This window comes from Anguilla rostrata, chromosome 16 (assembly GCF_018555375.3).
Source record: "Anguilla rostrata isolate EN2019 chromosome 16, ASM1855537v3, whole genome shotgun sequence".
NCBI classification, from domain to species: Eukaryota; Metazoa; Chordata; class Actinopteri; order Anguilliformes; family Anguillidae; genus Anguilla; species Anguilla rostrata.
The window spans coordinates 10848438-10873513 of NC_057948.1; the positions used below are offsets into that span (position 1 = coordinate 10848438).

Below are 25076 nucleotides of genomic sequence, written 5' to 3' on the forward strand. Positions count from 1 at the left end.
CGGCAGTGGGCACACCGAACGCCGCATCGCCCTCGACTGTAACCGCAGGCGGGAAACAAAACCGCCGTCTCTCTCCGCCCCTCTGGCAGTCTCGTTTTTCGCTCGCTCATTTAGAAAATGCTTTATTGCCGCAACATAATACAAGCACGCTTTGCCAAGGCGTAACCACCAATCAATGAAAACCAAAGAACGCAAGATCAATTAGTCATATCTTCACAGGCAGAAATAACTAGTAATAAGAATAATTGAGATTACTACAATTAGTCTCTCTTTGTTTCTCTTTGATATTCCAATGGAACTGTCTGGCTTCATTCTCTCTCTTCCTCTGTTAATTCCTGTAAGCACGCGCGTGCGTGCACACGCATTTAGGTACGCCGTATTCTCATCCAGAGGCAGCCCCTTTGAAAAACGGGGCGCGGGGGGAGGGTTGGCATTTGCGGGGGCGACATAGCTCAGGAGGTAAGACCGATTGTCTGGCAGTCGGAGGGTTGCCGGTTCAAACCCCGCCCTGGGCATGTCGAAGTGTCCTTGAGCAAGACACCTAACCCTTAACTGCTCTGGCGAATGAGAGGCATCAATTGTAAAGCGCTTTGGATAAAAGCGCTATATAAATGCAGTCCATTTAGCAGACACCCATCCAGAGCTATTTTTTTTAAACACAGTAATGCACTTCGCTCAAGGGTACAATAGCAGTGGCCTTCCTGGGATTTGAACCTGCAGCCTCTCTCCATTATAAGCCCACTTCCTACCCTTTGTTCTGCTTTGCCACGTTTGGCCCAGTCTGTGAGCGCCACATCTGACTGAGGGAGAGATGGGTCTTTCCCTGCCTGCCTGCCTGCCTGCCTGCCTGCCAGCGCGCACAGGCCTCTTCCAGATGAAGCCATCTGTGTCACGATGGTTCTTAATCACTTTTATCTCTGTCCCATCACCGTAAACTCAGTTTAATATGATTCCGACCAAATCCCTCATTTTTTATTTTAACCTCAATCTCAGTCTCAACCATAACCTTAATTTAACAATTTTGACCAAATCCCTTTCTTAAATTTAAACCTTAATCTCAGTCTGAACATGACCTCATTTTAATAAAATCCTTAATCTTAACCTTATTCTTCGACTTAACTATAGCCAATCATTTTTTCCTTAAAATAATCTCAATCTTTTTAACCTTAACTTTCATTTCAGTTTTGACGGTAACTTTAACTGTCACCTTTACCTTCTCCTTAATTTGAGTCTTTCTCTTGCTTTGAATGTCAGGAAGTCTCTCAGCCTCCTCCTGGCTCCCTTCCTGCTCTCTGAAGGAGGTTTAGCAGCGTGGTGTAGTGGTTAGAGGAGAAAGGTCCTGAGTGAGCACTAGGGTTTTGCCCTTGAGCCATCACCAAAACTTTTCTTCAGCAAATTCCCAGCTGTAAATACCCAGCCGTTAAATGTCCGGCAGTACATTGCTAGAGGCTTATGTGCCCAGCAGTAAATACCCAGCTCTTTAAATGAGTAATATGCGTTAAAGGAGGGTAAATTAAAGAAGAAAAATTTGCAATGTAGGCCACTCCATATGAACGCATCAGCTTTGCCAATGAGTGCAATTAACAGGCTGTCAAAGTTTGCATGTGACTTGCATGGGAGCACGCTGTTCTCAGTGTGCCTTTGCTTTGTTTATATATATAAATGCACAATACGAGCGAGTGCAGTTGAGGTGACCGTTAAAACAGTGGCGTCCGTTAAAAATCCCGCGATCTCCCGCGGTACGCCCGTGAGGTAATGCGGAGCTCGGAGTCGCGCGAGCGCGTCAGAAGAGGCGGCGGTGTTGGGACCGCGGGCGAGCCGCGCCTCCCGCGCGTTTATTAAACGTCTCGTTCGGCGGCGGCGGCGGCGGCGGGGGATTCGCGCTCCGTCGCGTCGTCCCCGTCCCACCCGTCTCATCGCCGAGCCCGCGAAGAAAGTTTTACCGCATCGGTGCTGTATTGCGACGTCTCCATGGCAACAAACGCGGCCCAGGTACGGCGATGGGGAGGAGCGAACGGCAGGCTGAGTCCGCGCCGCTGGGGAAGACGCGTTCGTAAGTACGAGTCAACAAAGGAATCACGTGGGTGAATTAATGTGTGTCGGAAGACAGGCGTACTGCTGGGATCTGTGTGTGTAGCTCTACATACACTGAATCTTCATACACAGGCGTACTGCTGGGATCTGCGTGTGTAGCTATACATACACTGAATCTTCAGACAGCTTGAGCTGTGATTCCTCACCCTTCCCTTACCCTTTAAACGGCATGTAATTTAATGGTGCGTTTGCTTTTTATACATTGTGATTTATCTCAACAAATGTGTTGATGTCAGTTTTGAACAGAGGTGGGAAATCCAGGTTCAGAAAGTAATTATTTCCAGTATATCCTTTGTTCCAATCACAAGGATTTGGTAATTAGCACCATTTTTTCAGAGGTTAGAACTAATCAGTGAAATCAGGGTTCATGGGTAGAAGACACACATGGCAGGGCTTTTACTCTCTGACCCTTCAGCGTTCGTCCTCTAACAGTGCAATTTGCACAAATGCGTGCCTTATTGACCAAATGAGCTGGCTTGATCTGTAAAAAAACCATTCCTGCTACAGGATGTGCCGTTGGGAGTTAGAGGTTGCCTTTGGATTCGGGCCATGTGCTTCATCTCTGAGCTGAGGACCAGACCAGGTGTTTAATGAAGCCTTGCAAATCAACTCTGTAACTGTGTTTCAAGATCACGCACTCACTCACTCACACACACACAGCTATGTCCTCACAATGTTGCTGCCATGTAGCGGCAGTGTTACAACGTTGACAAAACATTCCAGTGACATTGCGAGGACATTCTGTGTTTATTTGGGAAGCCATGCACAGCTCAGTTGGTTAATAAAGTTAACTTCTGTGGAAGGCTGCGGCCACTTCCCCGGCTTCCTTTCTGATGCAATGCAATGTTCAATGTCAAACCGTTATTGTGGCATTTAGCTAATGCGGAATATGGAACTGGCTGAATTGTAATTGCGTGGAGCTTGGTAATTGGATTTGCACAGTGCGATTAAACAAGCCTTTCCCCCGGTTTAACTGAATTATTTCAGGGTATGACTGGAAATGGTTTTTCACGGTGATCATGGCCATGCGATGCATCACCGACATGTGTAATACGTTATGTTTCCCGCAGAAGGAAGTTAATGTCAGCATCTCGATGTCCCGTTATTTGAAGGTCGTGACGACCTTGAGAGAGCCGCACTTCGTGTATTTGCTGTCGCTGGGTTGTTGTGGCACAGCTCGTTCGTCTGGCCCCATCGTAGAGGATGCAGGGGCAGGATTCGCCCGATCACATGACCTAAACATGGAAACATGCGACCATAGTGATTAACGCGTCTGCCCACGCGTCCTCGGTCCTCTGTCAAAGAAAGAAGCCGGTGATTCATCTGCTGAAGGAGGCATCAGCCTACATAGAGCGCCCAAGTTAACGCGCTCTTGGGAATTGTGTCTTAAGCGTGGTTGTTGTTTTTTTAAACGTTGCGGTTTATAAGTGATTGTGACTCGGAGACGGCGGAGATTAATCGGGCTGAACCGAATCGAAACGAGCGGTCCTCATTGGCCAGCCAGATCAGATAGGCCCCGCTGCAGTAGCTAAGGCTAGAGAGCGCAAGATTCTCCGCCTCTCGTCCGAGTCTCCACCCCGCCGGGCCTGCGCCTCGTGAACTTTGCGCCGGGATCTCCTTCTACCTGCTGCTCGATTGCTGCGGTACATAAAAGGAAGAAGAACATTATTGTGCGAAGAGGAGCAGTCAGAGATTTAAGGGGGGGGGGGGGGCTGCGTGGGAGTTGCTTTTTTGCCTGGCAGAGGGATGATAAACCGGAAGCTATTGCAGTCATTGTTTGAGCTAACTCTGACGGACGGCTCGCGTAGCGGTTAGCTCGCGTAGCGGATAGCCCGCGTAGCCGGCCCGGTGTTTTATTATGCGTTTATATTGGAGGAATCGCGCGGCACAGGTTCGTAATGAACTTTGCATGCCCCGTTCACGGGCTCCCCCCGCGGAGCAGGGTCTGGTTATCCCTCACGCCAACGGGCCGATTTAAGCCCTACGGCCGCCGAGAGGGAGGCGGAGTCGCGGTCTATGACGGCGGTGACACCGACGCGCGACTGGTCCCTCTGTCCCAGACGCTGTCCTTCCGCCCTGAGACAGAAACGGGGTGGTTATATTCCCCCCAAAAAAGTCCTGTTCGCATAGGCGGTCATAAACACTGGGTCAAATTCAGATTAAAAAATGGGAATGCAGGGGTCATTATCAAACAGATGGACAAATACCAAAAACACGGGGTATTTTCAGACAGACGGACTGTAGTCATGTTCACACAGACAGACAGACAGAAAGACTGACAGGGCCACTTTATTTGTGCGCCTCCTGCTGGTACCGGAGAGGAGTGCATCCCTTCAAGACTGAAATGAGCTCTCCCTGCTCAATTAGGGCTGTTTTATTAAAGGATTGTTTGTATTTATAATCTGAACAGAAAGCCACAGTAATTTGAAGAACCTGGACCACTCAGCACTGCTGTTTTAAGTGCAATCACTTCAGTAAATATGTCAATTATTGTGCTGTGTGTGTGCGAGTGTGTGTGTGTGTGCGTGCGTGTGTGTGTGTTTCTAACAGGGGTAGGTCGGCTGTGTGTTTCAAACCCCAGCCCTCACCGTATGCATGGAACAAGATGTTTTGTAAATTTTGCAGCTTGAGTTAAACATACCCAGCTGTAGGGGACTAATCACATTTATTCAAGTTCCTGGGGGTGGCACCTCCTAAAGTAAGCATTTCTATGTCTGTGTGTGTGGGTGTATTGTGCACATGCGTGTACGTGTGTGTGTGTGTACGTGTATGTATGTGAGTGTGTGTGTGTGTGTGTGCGTGCACGTGTGAGTGTGTGTGTGTGCAGATGGACACAGGGCTGCTTGGCAGGGCTCTGTTCTGTCCGCGATGTGTGTAGATTAGAAGAAAGGACTTTCAAACAAGGCTGGTGGAAACCACTACTTATCCACTCATTGCCGAACAAATTTTTGTTTTAATTCATGTGGAATGATTTCCATGTGAAGCGCAGATTGGTTGTCCTCATTGGGAGCGTTAAATCTGATTATGGCATCCACTCTGTCCAGAGTGCACAGTGCTAATGTTTGGTTACACAAGTGTGAAATGAATTAACTTTCCCAGAAAGCACTGCCGTTTTCTGAGAGCAGGCACAGTCGGAGTTCTCATTTTTTTTTGGCACGGCACACCGACGTTTGCCGAATCCCGACGGCGAGTCTGCCCGGCGTCGGCCGTCACAGGGAGAGAAACTCAAGCCCGGCGAAGGAAAGGGATCCGCCGCCGACGGCGTCTCTTGATGGCGACGGCACGCTCGCGGCGCGCTCGCGGTTCCCACGAACGAAGCCCGTCTGGAGAAAGGCGCTTCACGTGAACTCGCCAGATGAACGCCGCCCTCGCTGGCAGCGGGACGGCCTTCTGAAAAGGGCGGCGCGTTTCTTTTGTTTTTTTTTTTGTAGGGCTTCCGTTTTCCTGGGGATGCCTGATTTGACTCGTGAAAACGGAAGAACGGAAGATGACAGCTTGCATCTGCCGGTGGTTTGAAAGCGCTTTTGAGGGAGCAGCTGCTTTGGCTCGCCTTGGCCCTGCGCTCTCAGTCTGAGGGCCACGCGTGTGAAAATCAATGCAAATAACAAAACCACAGATAACAAAACTACACAACAAAAATACATGTAACAAAACTACAGATAACAAAACTACAGATAACAAAACCACAGATAACAAAACCACAGATAACAAAACTACACATAACAAAACTACAGTTAACAAAACCACAGATAACAAAACTACACATAACAAAACTACAGTTAACAAAACCACAGATAACAAAACTATAGATTACAAAACCACAGAAAAAAAAGAGGCGACACGTTTCCTTTGTGGAAAGTTTTCCGTAGACTGGTTAGGTGGGCTTTGTATTTGAATAAGGACCCTAAGACAGAAGGCTCTTTAGGCTTTGTATTTGAATAAGGACCCTGAGACAGAAGTCTCTTTAGGCTTTGTATTTGAATAAGGACCCTGAGACAGAAGTCTCTTTAGGCTTTGTATTTGAATAAGGACCCTAAGACAGAGGGCTCTTTAGTGAGTCGTCTCGCGCACGGGGAGTGTCCCTTTAGCCGTCGGCCTCGGGTGTGTGATTTTGGGGGGGCGGGGGATTACGGATCGGCGCGGGAAGTCTCTGATCCGGAGACCCTCGGGGGCCTTCTCGCTAAGCGCCCGTACGCTTAGCATCCGTCATCCGTCCTCTCGGTTAAAAACGAGCGCGGCGTTTCACCTGAGCGGAGCCGGGGCCCGTCGCTATGGCGACGCGCTGCGAAGCCCGCACGCATTCGCTCCGGCTTTTTTGAATCTCTTCTTTACCCGAAAGAAGCGGGATCTGTAGTGAATACCTAATGTGAAAAGAAAAGAAGCAGACAGCGGTTTTTTGAATCTCGCGTTTTTAGCACGTCTGTCGCCTCAGCCTCCAGGCGCCGCGCGGCGGGAACGCGCCACCGCGGCGCAGGCTGCAGCAGGGGGGAGTCTAAAGGCCGTTTGAGCTCCGGAGCTGCCTCCCCGGGGCTCTGCGCTGGGGAACTGTTCCTCGTGGCTGCCGCTGATATGAACCCGAGGCCTCCGGGGGGAGGGAATACCGAGCGGAGTCGGCGTCAACTATCTTTTTTTTTTTCTTTCTTTCTTTTTTTTGGGGGTTTTGGGGTCACCTCTGTGTCATCCACATGTGCACACCAGCTGAACCAGGTGAACCAGTGACTATATCACACCTACAGTCTATTAAGTACTACAATTTAACCAGTGACTGTTTTACACCTACGGACCATTTAGTGCTACAGGAGAACCAGTGACTATATCACATCTACAGTCTATTCAGTACTACAAATGAACAAGTGACTATTTCACACCTACAGGTAACTCCAGTGCTACAGGAGAGCCAGTGACTATTTCATATACACAGTCCATTCAGTGCTAAAGAACAACCAGTGTCTATTTCACATCTACAGTCTGCTGCAGAAGAACCAGTGACTATTTCACACCTACAGTCCATACAGTAACTGCACAAGAGCCAGTGACCATTTTATTTCTACAACACATTCCCTGCGAGAGCTCGTGGCAATTGGAGGTGAAGCATCTGTCATCACCTCAACCACGAAGGCAACCGCTAACGTGTGGGCATGTGGCGCGCCGTTGGGCAGAGAGAATGCGGCAGTACCCCGGGGGAATCCTGGCTGACTTAACCCACCCTGCCCCGGAGGTACAAATGCGTTCGTGTCCCAACGCCGCTGAGTCCCGGGCGCGGCTGGCGAGGACGCAGCCGCGGCTCTCGGAGCTATGCCCGCGCGTTCGCCACGCGTGCCGTCGCCGACCTACACCGCTCGAGAAGTCGCTCGCGCCCAAGATCGTCCTTCGAGGCGCTGTGGTTTTTTGCCAAAACCGGCCCCGCTTTCCGTGAGCATTTTCACACATATTGGGCACGCCACCGTGGGCTGCGCTCACATGGTGTTTAAAACGGGCTCAGAGGGCGGGTAAGCTGTGTGGGTTGCGGGCAGCTCCTCTGTTTACTGGCTCGCGTTAGGGGAGGCACCCTCGATTTCGAGAAGAGAACGCCCGACGACTCCCTCGTGCGCCGGGACGTTCTCCAAAAAAAGCCGCGCGCCGCGTTTGGACGCCGCCACCGGGCCGACTCCCACGGTAAGCCCTCGTCTTCGACGTCGCCGCGGACGACTCCGACGGGAGGGGTAAAAATGATTTTGGGAACGGGGATAAAAAGCGGGAGCGTGTTCTATTTCTGAGGCCTGTGTTGGCAGGGAGCGGCTCTGGCAGGGCGGTGGAAGCCGAACGCGCCGTGGCTCTCCGCTCACCGCTCGCTCGCGCGGGCCCCAGCGACAGATGGTCTCCGATTCCCCGCGCCCCTCCGGCAGGCCCCGGGGCCCCCGCGGAGTTTCCGAGGCCCATCTCCACGTGTCTCTGAAACGGGGCGACCATGGGACAGGGGGGTGTCCACTCTTTCCTGCCCACCGGCCGTTTGTTATTCTCTGTATTTGTGCTTTCAGAAGCATAATGGTAAACGGTAAATGGACTGCATTTATATAGCGCTTTTATCCAAAGCGCTTTACAATTGATGCCTCTCATTCGCCAGAGCAGTTAGGGATTAGGTGTCTTGTTCAAGGACACTTCGACACGCCCAGGGCGGGGTTTGAACCAGCAACCCTCCGACTGCCAGACAGTCGGTCTTACCTCCTGAGTTATGTCGCCCCGTGATGGTGAAGCCATGAATGCAGCGTCCCGCACAGTCGTATCTGTGTTGCCCGGCTCTCTCGCTCTCTGAACTAATCATTATACAACCAGTGACTATTTCAGATCTACAGTCCATTCACTGCAACAGGAGAACCAGTGACTATTTCAGATCTACAGTCCATTCACTGCTACAGGAGAACCAGTGACTATTTCAGATCTACAGTCCATTCACTGCTACAGGAGAACCAGTGACTATTTCAGATCTACAGTCCATTCACTGCTACAGGAGAACCAGTGACTATTTCAGATCTACAGTCCATTCAGTGCTACAGGAGAACCAGTGACTATTTCAGATCTACAGTCCATTCAGTGCTACAGGAGAACCAGTGACTATTTCAGATCTACAGTCCATTCACTGCTACAGGAGAGCCAGTGACTATTTCAGATCTACAGTCCATTCACTGCTACAGGAGAACCAGTGACTATTTCAGGTCTACAGTCCATTCACTGCTACAGGAGAACCAGTGACTATTTCAGATCTACAGTCCATTCACTGCTACAGGAGAACCAGTGAATATTTCACACCTACAGTCCATTCAGTGCTACAGAAGAGCTAGTGGCTATTTCACACCTACAGTCCATATGGTAGCTACACGAGAGCCAGTGACCATTTTATTTCTACAGCACATACCAGTGAGAGGCTGACCAGCTATCCGGCTGCTGGCCGACCAGCTAGCTAGCTAACATGCTAACACATTAAAACACACTACTGTGTACATTGCTAGCTGGCTAGCTGAAACCCTTTCACGCGTGGACTGATGCGAAGCTATCCGTGATTGTGAACGGATCTGTGCGATTGGAACCGCGAGACCCGCCACCGCGCAGAGAAACCGCTCTCCCGTCCCCCCGCCGCGCGGCCGCCGCGGAGGCTAAGGAGCCGCGGCATTTTGCGCCCCGCAGAGCCCCTCCCCGGGGAGGGAAGGCAGGGTCTCTAATGAGGCCGAACTGGCGGTAACGACGTCTGAAAGCCCCGTCCTCAGCGGGCACGGCGCACAGGAGCAGAGCGCTAATTGGCGGCGCGTCCGTTGCGTGCGGATGTTTTGATAGCATCATCCTGAAAAGGCCGTGTAATAATGGGGCTTATGTAATTTAATAACAGGACCACAGTCCGCAATGGGGGGGATTGAGAGAGAGAGAGAGAGAGAGAGAGAGAGAGGAAGAGAGCAAGTGACAGAGTGAGGACTGGTCTGCCTTTTACACATGATACCATTGGACTGTTTATAGCTGTTATTGGAGAGGAAGAAGCCCCCAGGTTTGCATTAGGACCGTGTTAACAGTGTCCCGTAATGTCCAAATAGTCCCACACCAGCCTTTCTCCAGCTCGTTTAATTTGGGCTGCTGGTGTGAGTCAGATTCATCGCTTCTTTATGTCTGTTCTGCCTCTTTCTCAGTGTAAACAAACAAACAAGTTATTGTTACTGCCTTTAAATTTCAGTGGAAGCCTATCTGTCTGACAGTCAAGATTTAACAGTAATTAACTGTGGGAATGTGTTGTACAGGTGTCTCTCTCTCTCTCTCTGGCAGGGACTGAAAGTGTGGTTCTTGACGGCGCTGTCCGTGGTGCTGATCCGGTTTTCACACACCTTGTTGCGCCGCGCAGTTCCTGGGTCCAGGCCACACGCGGTGCATGCTGGGATATCCGCCCGCCGGGACACGGCGCTGATGTTTGCAAAACAGCGTTTGACTGCTTTAGGCCAGTTTGATTTTGGCATGACCTGACTACTTCCATCTGCTGGGACATTCGTGAATGAAACGTGGGATTATCGTGGCTATAGAAACATCCGACACACGGAGAACAGTTTGTGCAAACATTTGCATAAAACTAGAAAACAGTATTCAGTAACAGTCTTTCTAGTAATGTAAACTCTGAAGAAATCTGGGGCCTTGATTTGCTGGTTATTATAGTTGTTTGCTGATACACAAAGGGAATGTGTGATTGGCTGGTTTAATATAATTGTTTGCTGATACTGTGAGCACACGCGTGACTGGATAATCTGCCCCACGGGGAGAGGAGGAGGAGGAGGAGAAGTGGGTGGCCAAAGTCTTCCGGGCCAGATATTTTCTCTGAATACATATGCAGATCGGAAAAATACAACCGCAGATTCACAAGCTACCGTTCGTACCCTACAGCATATAACGTGTGTATGCATGTGTGTGCGTGTGTGCATGTCAGTTTGTGTGCCTGCACGTATAGTATACAACTGTGTGCGCGTGTGTGTGTGCACATCTGTTCTATGTGCTTGTATGTCTGTGTGGGTGTGTGCGTGCGCACACGTGTGCTATGTGCTGTGTGTGTGCTATGTGCTGTGTTTGTGTGTGTGTGTTTGTGTGTGTGTGTGTGCATGTGCATGTGCTTTGTGCTATGTGTGTATGCGTGCGGGTGAGAGTGTGGAAACACATCACATTTTAAGCACAGACCGCCTCTGGATTTAGACAGAAAAGGTGCAAAGATTTCACACGTTCCTTCATCTGCATCAGAAGTTGCAAATTCTATTTAAGCAAGCAGCACACCTTCAGTTTCCACATATAGTCCCCTTTATTATGCAGTAAGCATTATTCTCACGCCTTATCAATTGTGTTCCAGTTAACGGCAGTTTTGGAGGACAGTTCTTCGTCTGAACAATGCAGTTTGGACGCCTTGTGCTTTTTGCTTTTAATCGAGGCCCGAGAAATCTTGAATGCATACGTTAGAATTTATGTTCAGAAATTCATGCCGCCGCAAGGCTATTTATTCATGTGTAGCCGTTGGTTCTTCCTCTGTTCTCTCGGACCTGTGGCCCGTGCATTATGGGACGGCATAAAGACGTAAATAAAAAGGGACGTGAATCCATAAATCCTCCCCCGTTTTGTGGGGCTGACTGCCTCCCCCCCTCCACTCGGAGGCACACGAGGGCTCTTTCAGCCCCGCGTTTGGCTTCATGGCAAATTAACTTGGAATAAACCTTTCCAAACACGTGCGGCTGGACGGGTGCGCGCTCTCGTGTGTAAATGAATTGGGAGTAAACCTTTTTGGGCTGTGCGTTCATTTCTGGCGTGCGGCTTGTCACTCAAACACTGAATGATGCATGTCCCATCTCCTGTGTGCATTTATGTGTGTGCGTGTCTGCATGTGCGTGTGTGGGGTGTACGTGTGTGTGTCTGCATGTGCGTGTGTGGGGTGTGCGTGTGGGTAGGTCTGCATGTGCGTGTGTGGGTGTGCGTGTGGTGTCTGCATGTGCGTGTGTGGGGTGTGCGTGTGTGTGTCTGCATGTGCGTGTGTGGGGTGTGCGTGTGTGTGTCTGCATGTGCGTGTGTGGGGTGTGCGTGTGGGTAGGTCTGCATGTGCGTGTGTGGGGTGTGCGTGTGTGTAGGTCTGCATGTGCGTGTGTGGGGTGTGCGTGTGTGTGTCTGCATGTGCGTGTGTGGGGTGTGCGTGTGTGTAGGTCTGCATGTGCGTGTGTGGGGTGTGCGTGTGTGTGTCTGCATGTGCGTGTGGGGTGTGCTGTGGTGTGTGGGTGCATGTGGTAGGTCTGCATGTGCGTGTGTGCGTGTGCGTGTGTGCATGCATGTGCGTGTGTGGGTGTGCGTGTGCGTGTCTGCATGTGCGTGTGTGGGGTGTGCGTGCGTGTGTGGGTGTGCTGCGTGGGTTGCGTGTGCGTGTGCGTGTGTGGGCTGTGCGTGTGCGCGTGTGGGGTGCGTGTGTGTAGGTCTGCATGTGAGTGTGTGGGGTGTGCGTGTGGGTAGGTCTGCTACTCCTCTCCTTACTCTGAGCATAAGCATGAGAGCTACTGACAGCCAGCTACAGTACTTGCAGGCGGGCAGAGAAATTGTAAGTGGCACCTTCTCATCTCACTTCACCGGCTTCCTGTTACAGCTCACCTCACGTTTAAAGCCTCTGTACTTGCCTGCAGGGCAGCGATTGAAAAAGAAAGAAAAAAAAACTCCCCCGCACCTCCAATCAATCTTCAGACCTTACATACACCCCGGCCGGGTCTCTCTGTTCCACAGCCTCAAGGCACCTGGCTCTGGCTGTCCCCTCTCTCTGCGTGGTCACTCCCAGTAATAATGGCTGTGTGTACTGGCCCACAGTGGAGCCACCTTCCCAGTGCTCAGGACCGCTGTATCATTGGCTGTCTTATGATGCGGACTGAACACCTGCCTCTGCCACCTCGTGGCCCTTCACCTTTTGTCCTAATTCAAGTTATGGTATTTTTCAAACATGGTCTTTGGCTATAGTTTATGGTTTCACGTTTCTCTTCTAGGGCTTGATACGGATGTAATGTGTATGTACTCAGAGTTTGTACTTTGGTTCTTGGTTAGCATAGCTAACCTGCGCTAGCGCATTAGGCGATGCTGCCTCCGTACTCGCTGGTTTGAATGCTGTTAGCCAGGTCTGCTGCTATTGCTCACGTCAGTCAGGTGAATGCAGTTACGCTTCCCCTGCATGGCGAGTGGATGAGAGAATCTGACGCAGGAATGCAATGTGATGTAAATGCGGTGGGCTGTTTTCTTCCTCCTCTTCCCTTTCTTCTCTCAGCAAACAGCCTTATCGGAATGACTTATCCAGGCTCACAATTTAGCCATTGTGCAACTCCTAAGACACTTACCAAAGACACTCAAATTTCTTTCTGTGAAGTACATCGCTCTAGGGCACAATGGTGCACCAGGGAATTAAATCAATAGCCTCCTGGATTTCAAACTTGGCTCCCTGACCAAAACGGCACAGGTTTTTGGAAGATTGAACAGACAGGTTCAAGAGTTTCCAGACTAACACCCCCATGTTCCTCTTCCTCTGTGTGTTATATAATGCTGATGTCATGCTGGGAAGCACAAATTAGTTATACTGTGTGTGTGTGTGCGCATATGTATGTATGTGAGGGTGTGGATGTGTTTGTGTGTGTGCATGTTTGTGTGTATGCATGTGTTTGTGTGTATGTGTGTGTGTGCACGTGTGCGTGTGTGGGCGGGTGTGTGTGTATGTTATAGTCATATGTATGCTCATGAAAATACCTAATTATTGGCAGACACATGCATGCATTTTGAAAAGGCACTGGGCACATCAATTTTATCTCCCTTCCTTGTTTATTTCACACGTTGCATTATTAATATTATGCTAGCATTCTCGTTGGTCTGAGGTGTTAAACAACAGACAGAGCGAGAGGGAGGGAGGGAGGGAGAGAAAAAACAAATACAGATGCTCGTTTTACCGTCTCGTCCAGACAGGTGAAGTGCCGTAGAGCCACGGGTTCCAGTCCAGGTGAAGGATTGATTGGTGCCGTGGGGGCAGTCCTGTCTGAAACGGCCGGCTGCGTTTCCGCCGGTTACAGCTGCGCAGTGCTTACTCTGACGTGCGAGCGGTTTTCCGTTTGGAGTCCCGCGCAGTTCTCCCCCGTCCTCTCTGCGCGCGTCACGGGCGCTGGCGCGGAGCACCGCAGGCCGCCTGCCACCAACACGCGCCGAAGGGAATCTCTGAATTATAAATCCCAGTCCCGCAAAACGGAAAGTTGGACAAAATCCCACCGAGGCGGCAGTGCGGTGTTGAACTTGAGAGTGATGGCCGTGTACTGTAACTGGGGGGGGGGGGTTGCAAGTTTGATTCCCAGGTGAGGTAGTGCTTTTCATGCCCTTCATCAGGATACAGTACCTGAAATGATTAGGTACAACTCTAGCTGTGTTGGTTGATATTATAAACAAATGTTGAATAAGTGAGTTTCGGTAGATAAGTGATTATGATTCATATTATTATTTCACTATTAATCTGGTACATCGTAGTCCATCCAAATCGTCCATCATATCAAAGGCGAGGTGATATATATAGAGAGAAGTGGCTGTTTTCAAGCCCTTCCTTGCAGCTGGAATGTTCTCCTTTGATTCAGGCATAATACGCAATACGCTTAATGGCCCTTTGTGTGGAGAAAAGGCCACGTGTACCATAATTCTGAAACGAAAAACGCCTTTTTAAACTATTTTAACGCTCCTTAACAATGAAGCTCACGGATTCGACCAGGTCGCGATTTCCTATGCCATTAAGAGCATCAGAACAGACATATCGGCCACTGACCGCCAAAAATGAGGCGCGGTGATGCGCCGTTCCAAAAAGCTTTGCTGCTGTAAGGAGCAACTGTTGAACATAACAGCGCAAATCGGTCTTTAAAATGCAACCACAACGCGGGGTCGGTCCACAGGAAATTGCTTAAATTTCACATCCTCGTAGAGACATCCGCTGTGTACAACACAGGTCATGGTATCTCTCGCACGCCCACCTTTTCTTTTGAAAAACAGAATGCAAAATGCCGCGAGAGCTAGCTGCGTCAGCACGAGGGTGAAGAAAGGCATATAACCCTTATCTCCAAGGAATTCTGAGATATTTAAACACTGTTCTTATCTGCCAAAAGGATTGGGTATCTTTTTTCAATATTATTTCGGGTGTATAGTATCTTCGGTCTGCAAACGGGTGGTTTTAAATTATTCCCATTGCTAGAAAAATTCCTTATAATACTGGCACGTCTGTGATGTTCACACCTTGAAAGGTCCTGTGTTTAAGGCCCTGTCGCAGTGAAAATGCCGTGCTAGCCTGACAAATGGTGTGACTACGTACGTTTAATTGCTGTTGACTGCAAACAAACAAGTCAACGTATTTAAGAACGAAACATTCACAACGCAAACGTTAATAACGTATAACCACGATGGCACGTAGCAAGATTGTGCTCACCTCGAAAACAGCAGTAGGCCTGCATTAAAGCTATGAGGAAATATAAAAACAAATAAACAAAATAATCTAGATTTTACAAACCGCGGATGTCGTCAGATCAACGTAATTACCGACAGCTGATAAGTTTTTAAAACGTTATCCTGTGCCGTGGACAATTTAGGAAACTAAAGTAGAAGTTATACATGATTAACATTGCTTGTACAGTAGGCCTGTGGTTCATTGGCGTAATTTGTTTGCTTCCACCCCTTCTGTGGATTGCGACTATTGTTCAATTATCTCTCTTTCAATTTGTATTCTGAGAATTGATATTCTCCATCACGAAACCGTTATTTATAGAAACATGGCTTAAACATGGTTTCCGTCTAGACCTTACTCTAGTACGTCTATACCTTTATGCTAAGTCCATGCCATCTACTCGTCTCTTGTCAATATTTTCTCAAACTGTATATCATTAATCTTACTGACGTGTGAGGCGTTACACCTAAAACGCGAAGACGTAGATAATATTTGCAGTGTAGCCTGCGCTCTGTATTACAGTTAGGTCTATTGATTCGTGGTATTTATGTAGCCTAATTGCTTAAGACATATTATCCAGTTGGGAATTGCAAAACCACAAAGGGAGCAACAGAGCCACGAACTGCGCTAATTGCGGCAAGTCATAGACCCACGGTAATATGGCATTGATTTTTAATTTGGCTAAACCGACGGAGCATCGGTTAAGGAACGTCTACCTGACAAATCTGCTTTGTTTCTAGTACCTCTCATTCGAGATGATCCAGTTCCAGTTTCCACGCTGTAGTCAGTATCGTCTACTATAGAAAGTAGGCTACAGTATCAACATGTCCGAACACCTGTTTGCTTCATAGCCTTCAAACAGCAAGCAAAAATGTTGCGACAAAAGTCACTCAAATTGTATCTCCTAACGATACTGCCTACTGCTAACACAACTTCGATCCATGGTGAAGATGCGTACGGCAGACAGTGCGTTATTCAAACCGTTAAGCAGCTAGTTTTTCTTTGTAATGGCTGTTTCTCTGCAATTACAGAACAGTGCCGCCTATTAGTTACTAACAATAATTGGCCTTTTGAAGAAAACATATCGATCAATAGTCTAATTATATGCAACTAATTACCTAATTATATAAATATCCCCTCTGTTGTTTGGCAGTGACATTGGGAGTAGAGTCTATGGTCACTTTCTTTTCATTGTATTACATCGGCTGAAACTGTCAGGTCGGTAAAATAGCACAACTACAGACAAGATTAAAAAAAACTAATTGTGTGGTGATCATCCAGCATATTTTCCTCGCGTTTTAGCAGCCAAGCTTTTACGACAACAGGATAGTTTCCAGACCGTTTGCATCATGCTCCTCTTGGGGTAGGCGAATAATGAGCCATGAATTGTTCAGTGCCACGCCCTTGGACGAGAACATCAGTGCAATTTTATTCAAATCTAACCGGCGCCCAGTTCAGTTTCCGGTTAGAAGTCAGACTTAAATTGGTAAGTCAAAAATAGAGCCCTCAGTTGTTAACGGAGCAATTTGTGAGAGACAGCAGCCATTCGCTGTCGCAGCATAAATCTTATTTAAATTTAATAAAATTCTGTTTTTGTTTGTCTGTTTCAGACGTGCAGTAACGACCACTTCTAAGCGATGTGTTTAGTTTGTCGTCACCAGTAAGTCTGGACCGTCTTTTTTTTCTTTTTCTTTTTCTTTTTCTTTTTTTTACTGACTTGCTATGCCTGCTATGATCTGATTTGGTATCTTCCCTATTTTGCAGGTGTGTCAGTTTTAATTCTGACCAGTAGGTGGGACTTGATGCTCGGTGCACGGACTTCTCGTTTCCTCGTCTCTGTTCGTAATGCTATTGCTCCAAGTCTCAGAGCAGTGCGGAAACAACCTGGAGCTAAGCGGCTAACAGCAGCAGAAGACGCGGTAACCCGTACAATGCAGTCTCGAGAGGAAGACAGACCGGGAGTATTTATTTTTCAGCCACTTTTGCTCTAACGGAGAATTATTTTTTTTCTTTCTTAATATTTTTATGGCCTCGAATATACTGACACGCGACAGCATTCGCATTAATTTGACATACCTTCACACTCATTAACACGCCCGCGCGCACATACACACAAACATCATCGCAACGTACATACAGACACATTGAAGCCACACGACACACATAAATTTCCAATTTGATAACGGTGGATACCCAACTCTTTTCTGGCACTGGAAACCATGGATCTATCCTTCTGTACACCCAAAATTTGCTGGTGGAGGGTATTGTTTCTCTTAAGCATCTTTCAGGACTATCTGAGCTCCATGCTGGACTGCCCGCCAACCTGCAGCTGTTCCCCAACCGAGATCTACTGCAATAAGTCCGACAATGGGAAATTCTTCCCTTTGCTGGCGCTGCAAGACACCGGGACTAACGGAAATAACAGCAACAACATCCAAGACCTGTTCAAGAACATCACATCAATGTAAGTCTCTTTAAAGTTAATGTCACATGTCAAGTACATGTGTGGAATTGAACCCCATTTCTCTCTTTCTCCTTTGTTGCCACATTCAGCCGCGCAACCAGCCTATCTTTCACGGCTGAACAGAAATGAATGTGCCAGGGCTTTCTTGCTCGCAGTATGTCTTTCGCGCACCCGAACGGTCGATTCGTCCGTGGTTTTTATAGGGATTTTACTTGTATAACAATTCCCCTGTTTTGTGTTGTTGTGTTATTTATATGCCGTTATGTTATTTACATCAATAAGGGGTTCTGCACTGCAGCACTAACGTGCTAGTTTATGGTTGTAGCTTTTGGCCACTATCGTTGCGTTCTTAACTGTGACTGGGGGAACAGACCTGTTGTTGAAATGGCTCCCAACGCGCATCACTTAGCATCTTGTTTTCCGACCGAGTGAGCACTGGACGCTTTTCGCATTTATATCTGAAATGCCTGTCTGGTTCGCCGACAGACTCTGCGCCCGTTCCGACAAAGGCGGGAGCGAAGGGTGGAAATATTCTATCCGGTAGAATCCGCGACACTCTGGAGGCTCCGCGAGATGAAAGCGGACACACTTTCAAATCTAATTGCCACATCTCGAGAGTGATGTATAAACCGCCTTTGAATCTCAGGGGCGACTTGATGGGAGCTGATTTAGATTCCTGGCAGGGACTTTAAAGGAATTTTGTCACAGCGTTTGCCATCTGTGGTATGTGAAAAGGTGCCTTGTACTGGAAAAAAAAAGATTCGTTCTCAGGGTGAGCTGACGAGATATAGACACCACTTGTATTGCCAATGAGCCCTTTTCAATCTGTGAGAAGTGAAAAGTCTCGCAATCATGACATCCTTGAATTCTGGACCGTTTTAACATCAAGGCGATTCCTGGCGTGGGGCTTATCAAATAAATATTGACAGAACGCGGCACCGATTTTCGCCATTGGTATCCTCGGTGGTGACAAGCGCGTCAAAATTAGACCCCAGACATTTACTGTGAGGCCGTGGGCGATAGTCCGTGTTGTGTGGTACTCCCATAATTATCATTTAACACACACACCAACAAACGCACGCACGCACGCACGCACACACACACACACACACACACACACACACACATTTAACAGCGATCATTGTTCTGTTTCACCGAAGGGGGTAATGTGATAGTGCTTGAGAAGTGAGTTAAGGTTGCTTTGTCTTAATTGCCCCCCTCTCTATGTAAAACAAGTAAAGCTGGGTTTCATCGCCCAAACAGCTCTCTTACTCTCACTATCCCAGAGGAGCACGCTTTACATAGCCGACTATAAATAGTGGCTTCTTAAAAATAGAGCATGGACAGTGATGACATACTTTTCATTCGAAGGTTTGTCCTTTAGTATCGGATCACCGTCTATAGCCTTTTCTCGTTTCGAGTCTTAAGCCTTTACATTTCCTCAGTGAAACTCTGGTGCATTTTGGACTGGCTCATTGTCATTCACATCCATCTCTCGCCAATACGTCTCAGTAGAAAACTATTTTTTTACGCGATTCATTTAGAACTGAATATTTTCTTTTCGTTGGGCGTTCGTGATCCAGAGGGAAACGTGCTGTAGGAACCAAAGTTGGGCAGTTCCCGTGGAACAAAAAACCCGATTCATTATTGATTCTTTGCAGAGAATAGCCAAGAACGGGGATACCATGACAACCTCTTTGCTTTGTACTGAATTCACTCCGATTCCATCGTCTTAAAGTGGAGAAGTGATAACGCCAATTTAACAGGCAGCAGTGCTGTTTCCATACATTTTATAGAAGAGAATTTAACCACCTTCGTAATTTAAAATACGAAATAATTATGCTTTAGAAAAGCATGCTCACTCCCCATCGGTTGCCTTTGCATCTCAATGATATATGCCGATTCTGCGCGCGTATTCTCTCCGCACTGGTCTAGGCCACTAGAGGGGAGACTGGTTGCTTTTTTAGAGGGAGGATAGAAGAGTAGAGTTGGCTGTAAACGAACATTGGTCTGTGTAAATAATACAATCGCCTTTTAGATGAGAGAAACTGAAGCTGTTCGAAGCTAGCTGCCCGCAAGCTATACGTGCTTACTAAAAGCAACGTTTTCTGCAGCAGTCGAGGTTTCGTACTCAGTCCGGACACTTTTTTTAACGAACCCCTTGAAGAAATTTTCAGTCATGCGGATTGGGTACACCTGCAACCCTGGGGACACGGCGTCCTGGCTGTCAGCACCCTGTCTGTTGGACAGCTCCCAGTTGAACACGAGCTCTTCGCTCTCGCTGCGCGTTTGAACAAGATTAAAATAATTTATCATGAAAAACATGAGACGTCATTTTTTTACCCTTCCGAGTCCTTCAGTTTTTTTGTCGGAGGGAACAGTATCCCGTTTGTGTAATTATTTTCTCTCTCCCTGTCTCTCCCTCGCACTCGCTCCCTCTTTATGAATAATGCGGAGGAGGATTGAGTTTGGCTAAATTAATTCTTACATATACGGATATGTTCAGGCTGTGACCTTGAAACAGCCGTGAACGTATAAGCGCTTCGACTCGCATGATCGCATCGGTCTCCAGGGAGAGTAATGAGTTTGCGAATATGCGTTAGTGTGTGCGTGCGTGCGTGCGTGCGTGCGGGCGTTTGTGTGTGTGTGTGTGCGTGTGTGTGTGTATGAATGCGCGCATAGATCTAGGCGTACAGCTGTTATGCGCATCTGTTATGAACCTTGTGTTGCCTTCCTCCTATCGCCGAATGCATAAAATATTATCTATAGGCCACCTACAGAAATTGCCTGAATGTGAAGTGTCTTATTTACTGATAGGCTGCTGAAAAACTGTTTTCCGTGCATTATTCGGTCTGTGGACCGAATTGCAGTAAAGTAAGGCGGTCGCAAAAAAGCACAAGGGTTCTATTTCGCAAGGTTACCTGTTGACAGTGATGTGCTCTGCCCTCTCCAGTTCAATACTCTTCGTATTATTTATTCTTCCCTTAGAATTGTCCGTTAATCCGGTTCTGAACGAACTGTTACTTAAATACTGATGTGTGCTTTTTACATTTTTAATTAGAGGAGCCGAATAGTCTCATTTTTTTCTTTTTGTTGATTCGTGAATTAATTAATGTGCTCTTGCAGGTGTATTACTGGTTATAAAACGTAGCTACTTATTCGGGATTTTTGGAACAGTGATCTATATTTAGTTGTTCCAGTAATAGCACTGCCCTCCCCAAACACATAGTCTTCCCCAAATGTGTGGTCTCCAGGCCCTCAAATCAATCTAGCTCAAATCTATGGTGCGCCAATACATAACTTCCAAAAACCGAATTCACTTGTTTCCTTTTATTGGAACAAACTCTCTTCAGACAACAAATACCCGTGGGGCGATATCAGATTTCAGATCTACGTTCAGTTAGCAGCAGCTCGATCAGCCTTAATTAATTGAGGGCTCACGTGAGAACAGCTCAAGTGGGTTTCCCTGTGGCCAGAAAGCTTTAGAACAGGAAGAGCTTTGTCGATTTGCCACTCCTTCAAATATCTTGCTATTATTGATAGATTAATCAATTCGTTGCCCCTCCTCTAACCCCCACTCAACCTCCCCCCGACCTTAACATCTTTTTCGTGGCAATGGTATAAGATTTTACGGTATCATGACATAACTAATTTGGCGCAAGTGGCTTTCGTCGGATTCTTTCAACGGCCATTCGATGGTAAATTTGACAGGAGCTGGCGTAATTTAAAAGCCGGATTTATGTTTTTTTTTGTGAAAAGTACGCAGCAGGCGTTGGCATGCAGCGGGAGAGAAGCTCTCTGCTGGGTGGGATTCAACCGTTTGAAATTCAGGCCAATTTCCCCTGGAAGTGGAGCGGCTGGTGGGTGTCGCCTAAACCCTGTCGGAATCCGAGGGTTCCTTCCCCGCGTGAAGTGGCGGCGGGGTGGTTTTTGTTTTCAGAAAGGCGCTCGCTGTAGATCCCTCCCGTTTTGTGGTCGCATGCTGTGCTTTCTGCTCGAGGCTTGCCGGACAAGAAAGGCCTTGGCTAATTACTGGAGGCCCGTTAACAGGTCTGTCATCCCTGCTTGGTAGCACAGTGAAATGTCTATTGTTTATTCAACCCTAACAGAGTTTATATGACGCAGTGACGGACGGAAATTAAAAAATAAAAATAAATAATAATAATAATAATGAAAAAAACATCCCTGGCATTTGCAAATCCCAGCCCTATTTTCAAACCCAACACCAACCCCAATTACAGGGCTGTAGCCTATTTGAAACCGCCCACTGCATACTGTGTAGGGTACTGTATCAGTATACACTACATACAACACACTCTTCATAGTAGTATACATTATGCAACTATTAATGATACATTTACAAAATTTTACACGTAATTACTAAGGTAACTAAACTACTAAGTTCATTTGTCGGTTAGCCTTCCATTTAGTTTCACAGTGGTAGCGAGGTTGTTTTGCTGAAAGGAATACAGTGACTTTTCGGGATATTTGCCTTTGACCAAAGCCATCACACACTGGTGTGCAGTGCTAACATTTAGCAAGCAAACAGCATAATGAAATAATTTTAGTGGCTAAAAATGATAATGCACAGCCAAACACAATGACGGGCTTACCCCAAATGCTGCTCTTTCCAGTGTATTTCAAGTTGAAATGGGTGAAATGTATTGAAATCCATTGCAAAGAGCTGCACGTAGGCTTAAGACTGTCATTATGTTTAGATTGCTGTCTGATGTCCATTATTATTAAAGTAAAATTTATACCACTGTACTCAAAGTGCTTATTTTTTGGGGCCTGTTTGGATGCCCTCTTTCCCCCGCTGTTTTATAAATGGTTTTTATTGTGCATTAGTCTGCTTAAAGTGGGCCAAAATGTTTACATTTATCTCTGAATAAGTTGCAGAGTTACTGTTTTGCTTAAAAGCGAGTTGACTGCATTTACTACAATAAGCTGTTATTTTGTTGGAAAATTATGTGTATATTTACTTCTGTAAAAAATCTAGTTAGCCTATTGGCACGGGAAAAAACATAAACCGTTTTACATAGGCTATGTTTAACAGTAAAACGTATTGGGTAAAAAAGCTAGCTTGCTATCTAGTTAGCAAAGCGTTTGTGTCAAGCTGAAACTGTTTGTATGTTGATAAGTTAGTCTGAAGTCAGTCATGCATTTTCTGTCCTAAAATAACGTTAGAATAGAAAAGGTCTAACAGTTCACACTTACATTTATAATATGCGGCACAGTCCTCTGAAGCAGTGGGCCTTTCCACCATTTTTTTTTGTTTTCCACTGAGGTCCGTGACCTGTGACGCATACAGCCGCATTGCATTGTGGGACATAGTAGACTGGTCTGAAGCATGCTAGCGTACAGATCAGTACGTCATCCGGGTGTTTTTGGCCTACTGGAAATTTCATTTTCTTTGCATACTGTAGACTACATACTACATTTTGGTCAAATCAGTATGTACTACAGGTATAGTATGTGGTTTCGAATACAGCCACCCTTTGCTATGCCCCGCTGCCTTAGTTACTGTTGCTATGTCAACTTTGTGTGTCCGGCAAAGCAAACAGGGCATTCTCCACTATAAAAGCATGAATTTTGGGGGGAAAAAATGTATATGCGATTTCAGACAGAAGCAGATGGAAAACTCAGTATGCCTTTGAAGGTTGCATACATTATGCCGCTCTGACTTGGCAGCAAAATGATATAAATGAATAATAAAGCCTCCTGATAACAGTTCAGAATTCAGCCACCTCATCTCTTTACTCAGTGATTGAAGCAGGAGACAATGATATAAAGGAACAGTATTGTACTTGTACAGCATGCTATGTCACAGATAAGACGGTCGTTTAAAGGCAAACAGAGAAAGTGAACATCGTAATATTATAATACATATTAGCCATAGGAATCCTAATAGATGTGCTAAATCCATTTCAGTGTCGCTGGATTAATGTTACTGATCAGAATCACCACAGGGTCTTGGGTAAAAAGTTCACGCTGCTGTCTTTCAGCATCAAAATATCTCCAACATTTCCTCTGGTAACGCGCTGTTTCCACCAGTTTGTTGTACTGCGGAATTTCGCGTTTACGTGGCCGTATGTATTTCAAGCGGACAAACCGCAGACTCGATTTAATTATGCAGAGAAATGTCACGGCCGTCCACGGCCTTTATGGGATTCGACAAGATGGGTTCTGGAGGGTTAACTAACTTTCCTGCGGTGTAAAGCAGTGCCATTTCGTTTCATTAGCTAATTACGTGCCGAGTTTGGGCTCACAGACGAAATCAGTATGGAGGCAGGACAGACAATCTGAAGAGTCAGTTTAAAAATTCTAAGAATAGCGTAAATACAGCAATCCATTTTGGCGATAAGTGTCTGTGCCTTTGCTTTCTTTTAAAATGTGTTTTTGAAGGTACAAGTTCTGCACAACTGAGCTAAAGTACCTTGGTTTATACATGGGAGTGCTTCATAATCTTTGATGGGTTCATTCGTGAATGGGCTTTAGGTTTATGTCTTGTCCACAGCCTGCAGTGGTTTTGGAAATGGGAAGAAATCACATCCACCTCCAAACTCATATGGATAACGAGCGTCGCTTTTGCAAGTTCCCCACGTGCACAATGACCACAATATGCTAACCGCTAGCCTACTACTACTAAAGCTTGACGGAGGTCCGCTGCCTATTAACAGTTGTTAGGCTATGATTGGGCTGTGGCTGCTTGGAGGAGGAGTGTAGGGATGAGGGGGATTATGAGTGCTTAATTGTATTCATTAAAAAGGACTAAACTGCTTTCGGTCACTGAAATAAGTTATTTTGAAAGAAGTTCTTTTGAATTTGCCCATTTCCCCTATTGCTAGTCCATCACTGATATGAGTCCTCTCAGGCCATAGTGGACTCCGATAAACTCTGTAAGAGTTGATTTAACACTCAACATTTTACTGTGTAGTGTTCTCTCATCTTACCTTTGACGGTTTCATCAATTCAGTATCTAAAACTGAGACAATTGGGGGTTTGAACACAAAAGAGAAATGTCTTGATTGCTTTATTGGCCTGCTCAGCTATGATGTCATAGCAAACACACTGCTGGTAGTGTGTAATATGGGAGTGCTCAGAATAGTTCAGGCCCAGGTTTCTTGTGTGTGTGTGTGTGTGTGTGTGTGTGCTGATGTATGTATGAGCTTGTGTGATTCTGTGGGTGTGCATGTATGTTGTGTGTGTCCGTGTGTGTACTAATGATTATATGTGCGTGTGTTTTGTGTAGATGTGTGATAATAATTGTGAGAATAATAACTAGTAGTTATATAACTAGGTCGTGCTTTTCAGTGATGTTGGGGAAACTCACCTCCACTACCACCGGTGTGTAGCACCCACCCGTGTGATCCACGACAGCCATTTTGTGCCAGAATGCTCGCCCCACATCAGAAGTGGCGAGGGAGAGAATTTTCAGTCAATCAAATCAGGCGATGATTATGCAGCAGGCTGAGAGAGCCAGGTTGGGCACGTAACCAGGACACCGGGGAACCCCCTACTTTTTTTGATGAGTGTCATGGGATCTTCAAT

General features: G+C 46.9%; 1 protein-coding gene across 3 annotated transcripts in view; it reads left to right on the top strand.

Moving 5' to 3' along the window:
• The window catches only part of LOC135241881 (NT-3 growth factor receptor-like), a 362434-nt gene that overhangs the window by 142864 nt on the left and 194494 nt on the right, over positions 1-25076 (top strand). For all 3 annotated transcript variants that reach the window (XM_064312636.1, XM_064312637.1, XM_064312638.1), the window contains 2 exons: positions 16672-16721; positions 16826-17525. In XM_064312636.1, the coding sequence (XP_064168706.1) occupies positions 17281-17525 (245 nt within the window). In that variant the 5' untranslated portion in view covers positions 16672-16721; positions 16826-17280. The remainder of the gene's footprint in view (positions 1-16671; positions 16722-16825; positions 17526-25076) is intronic.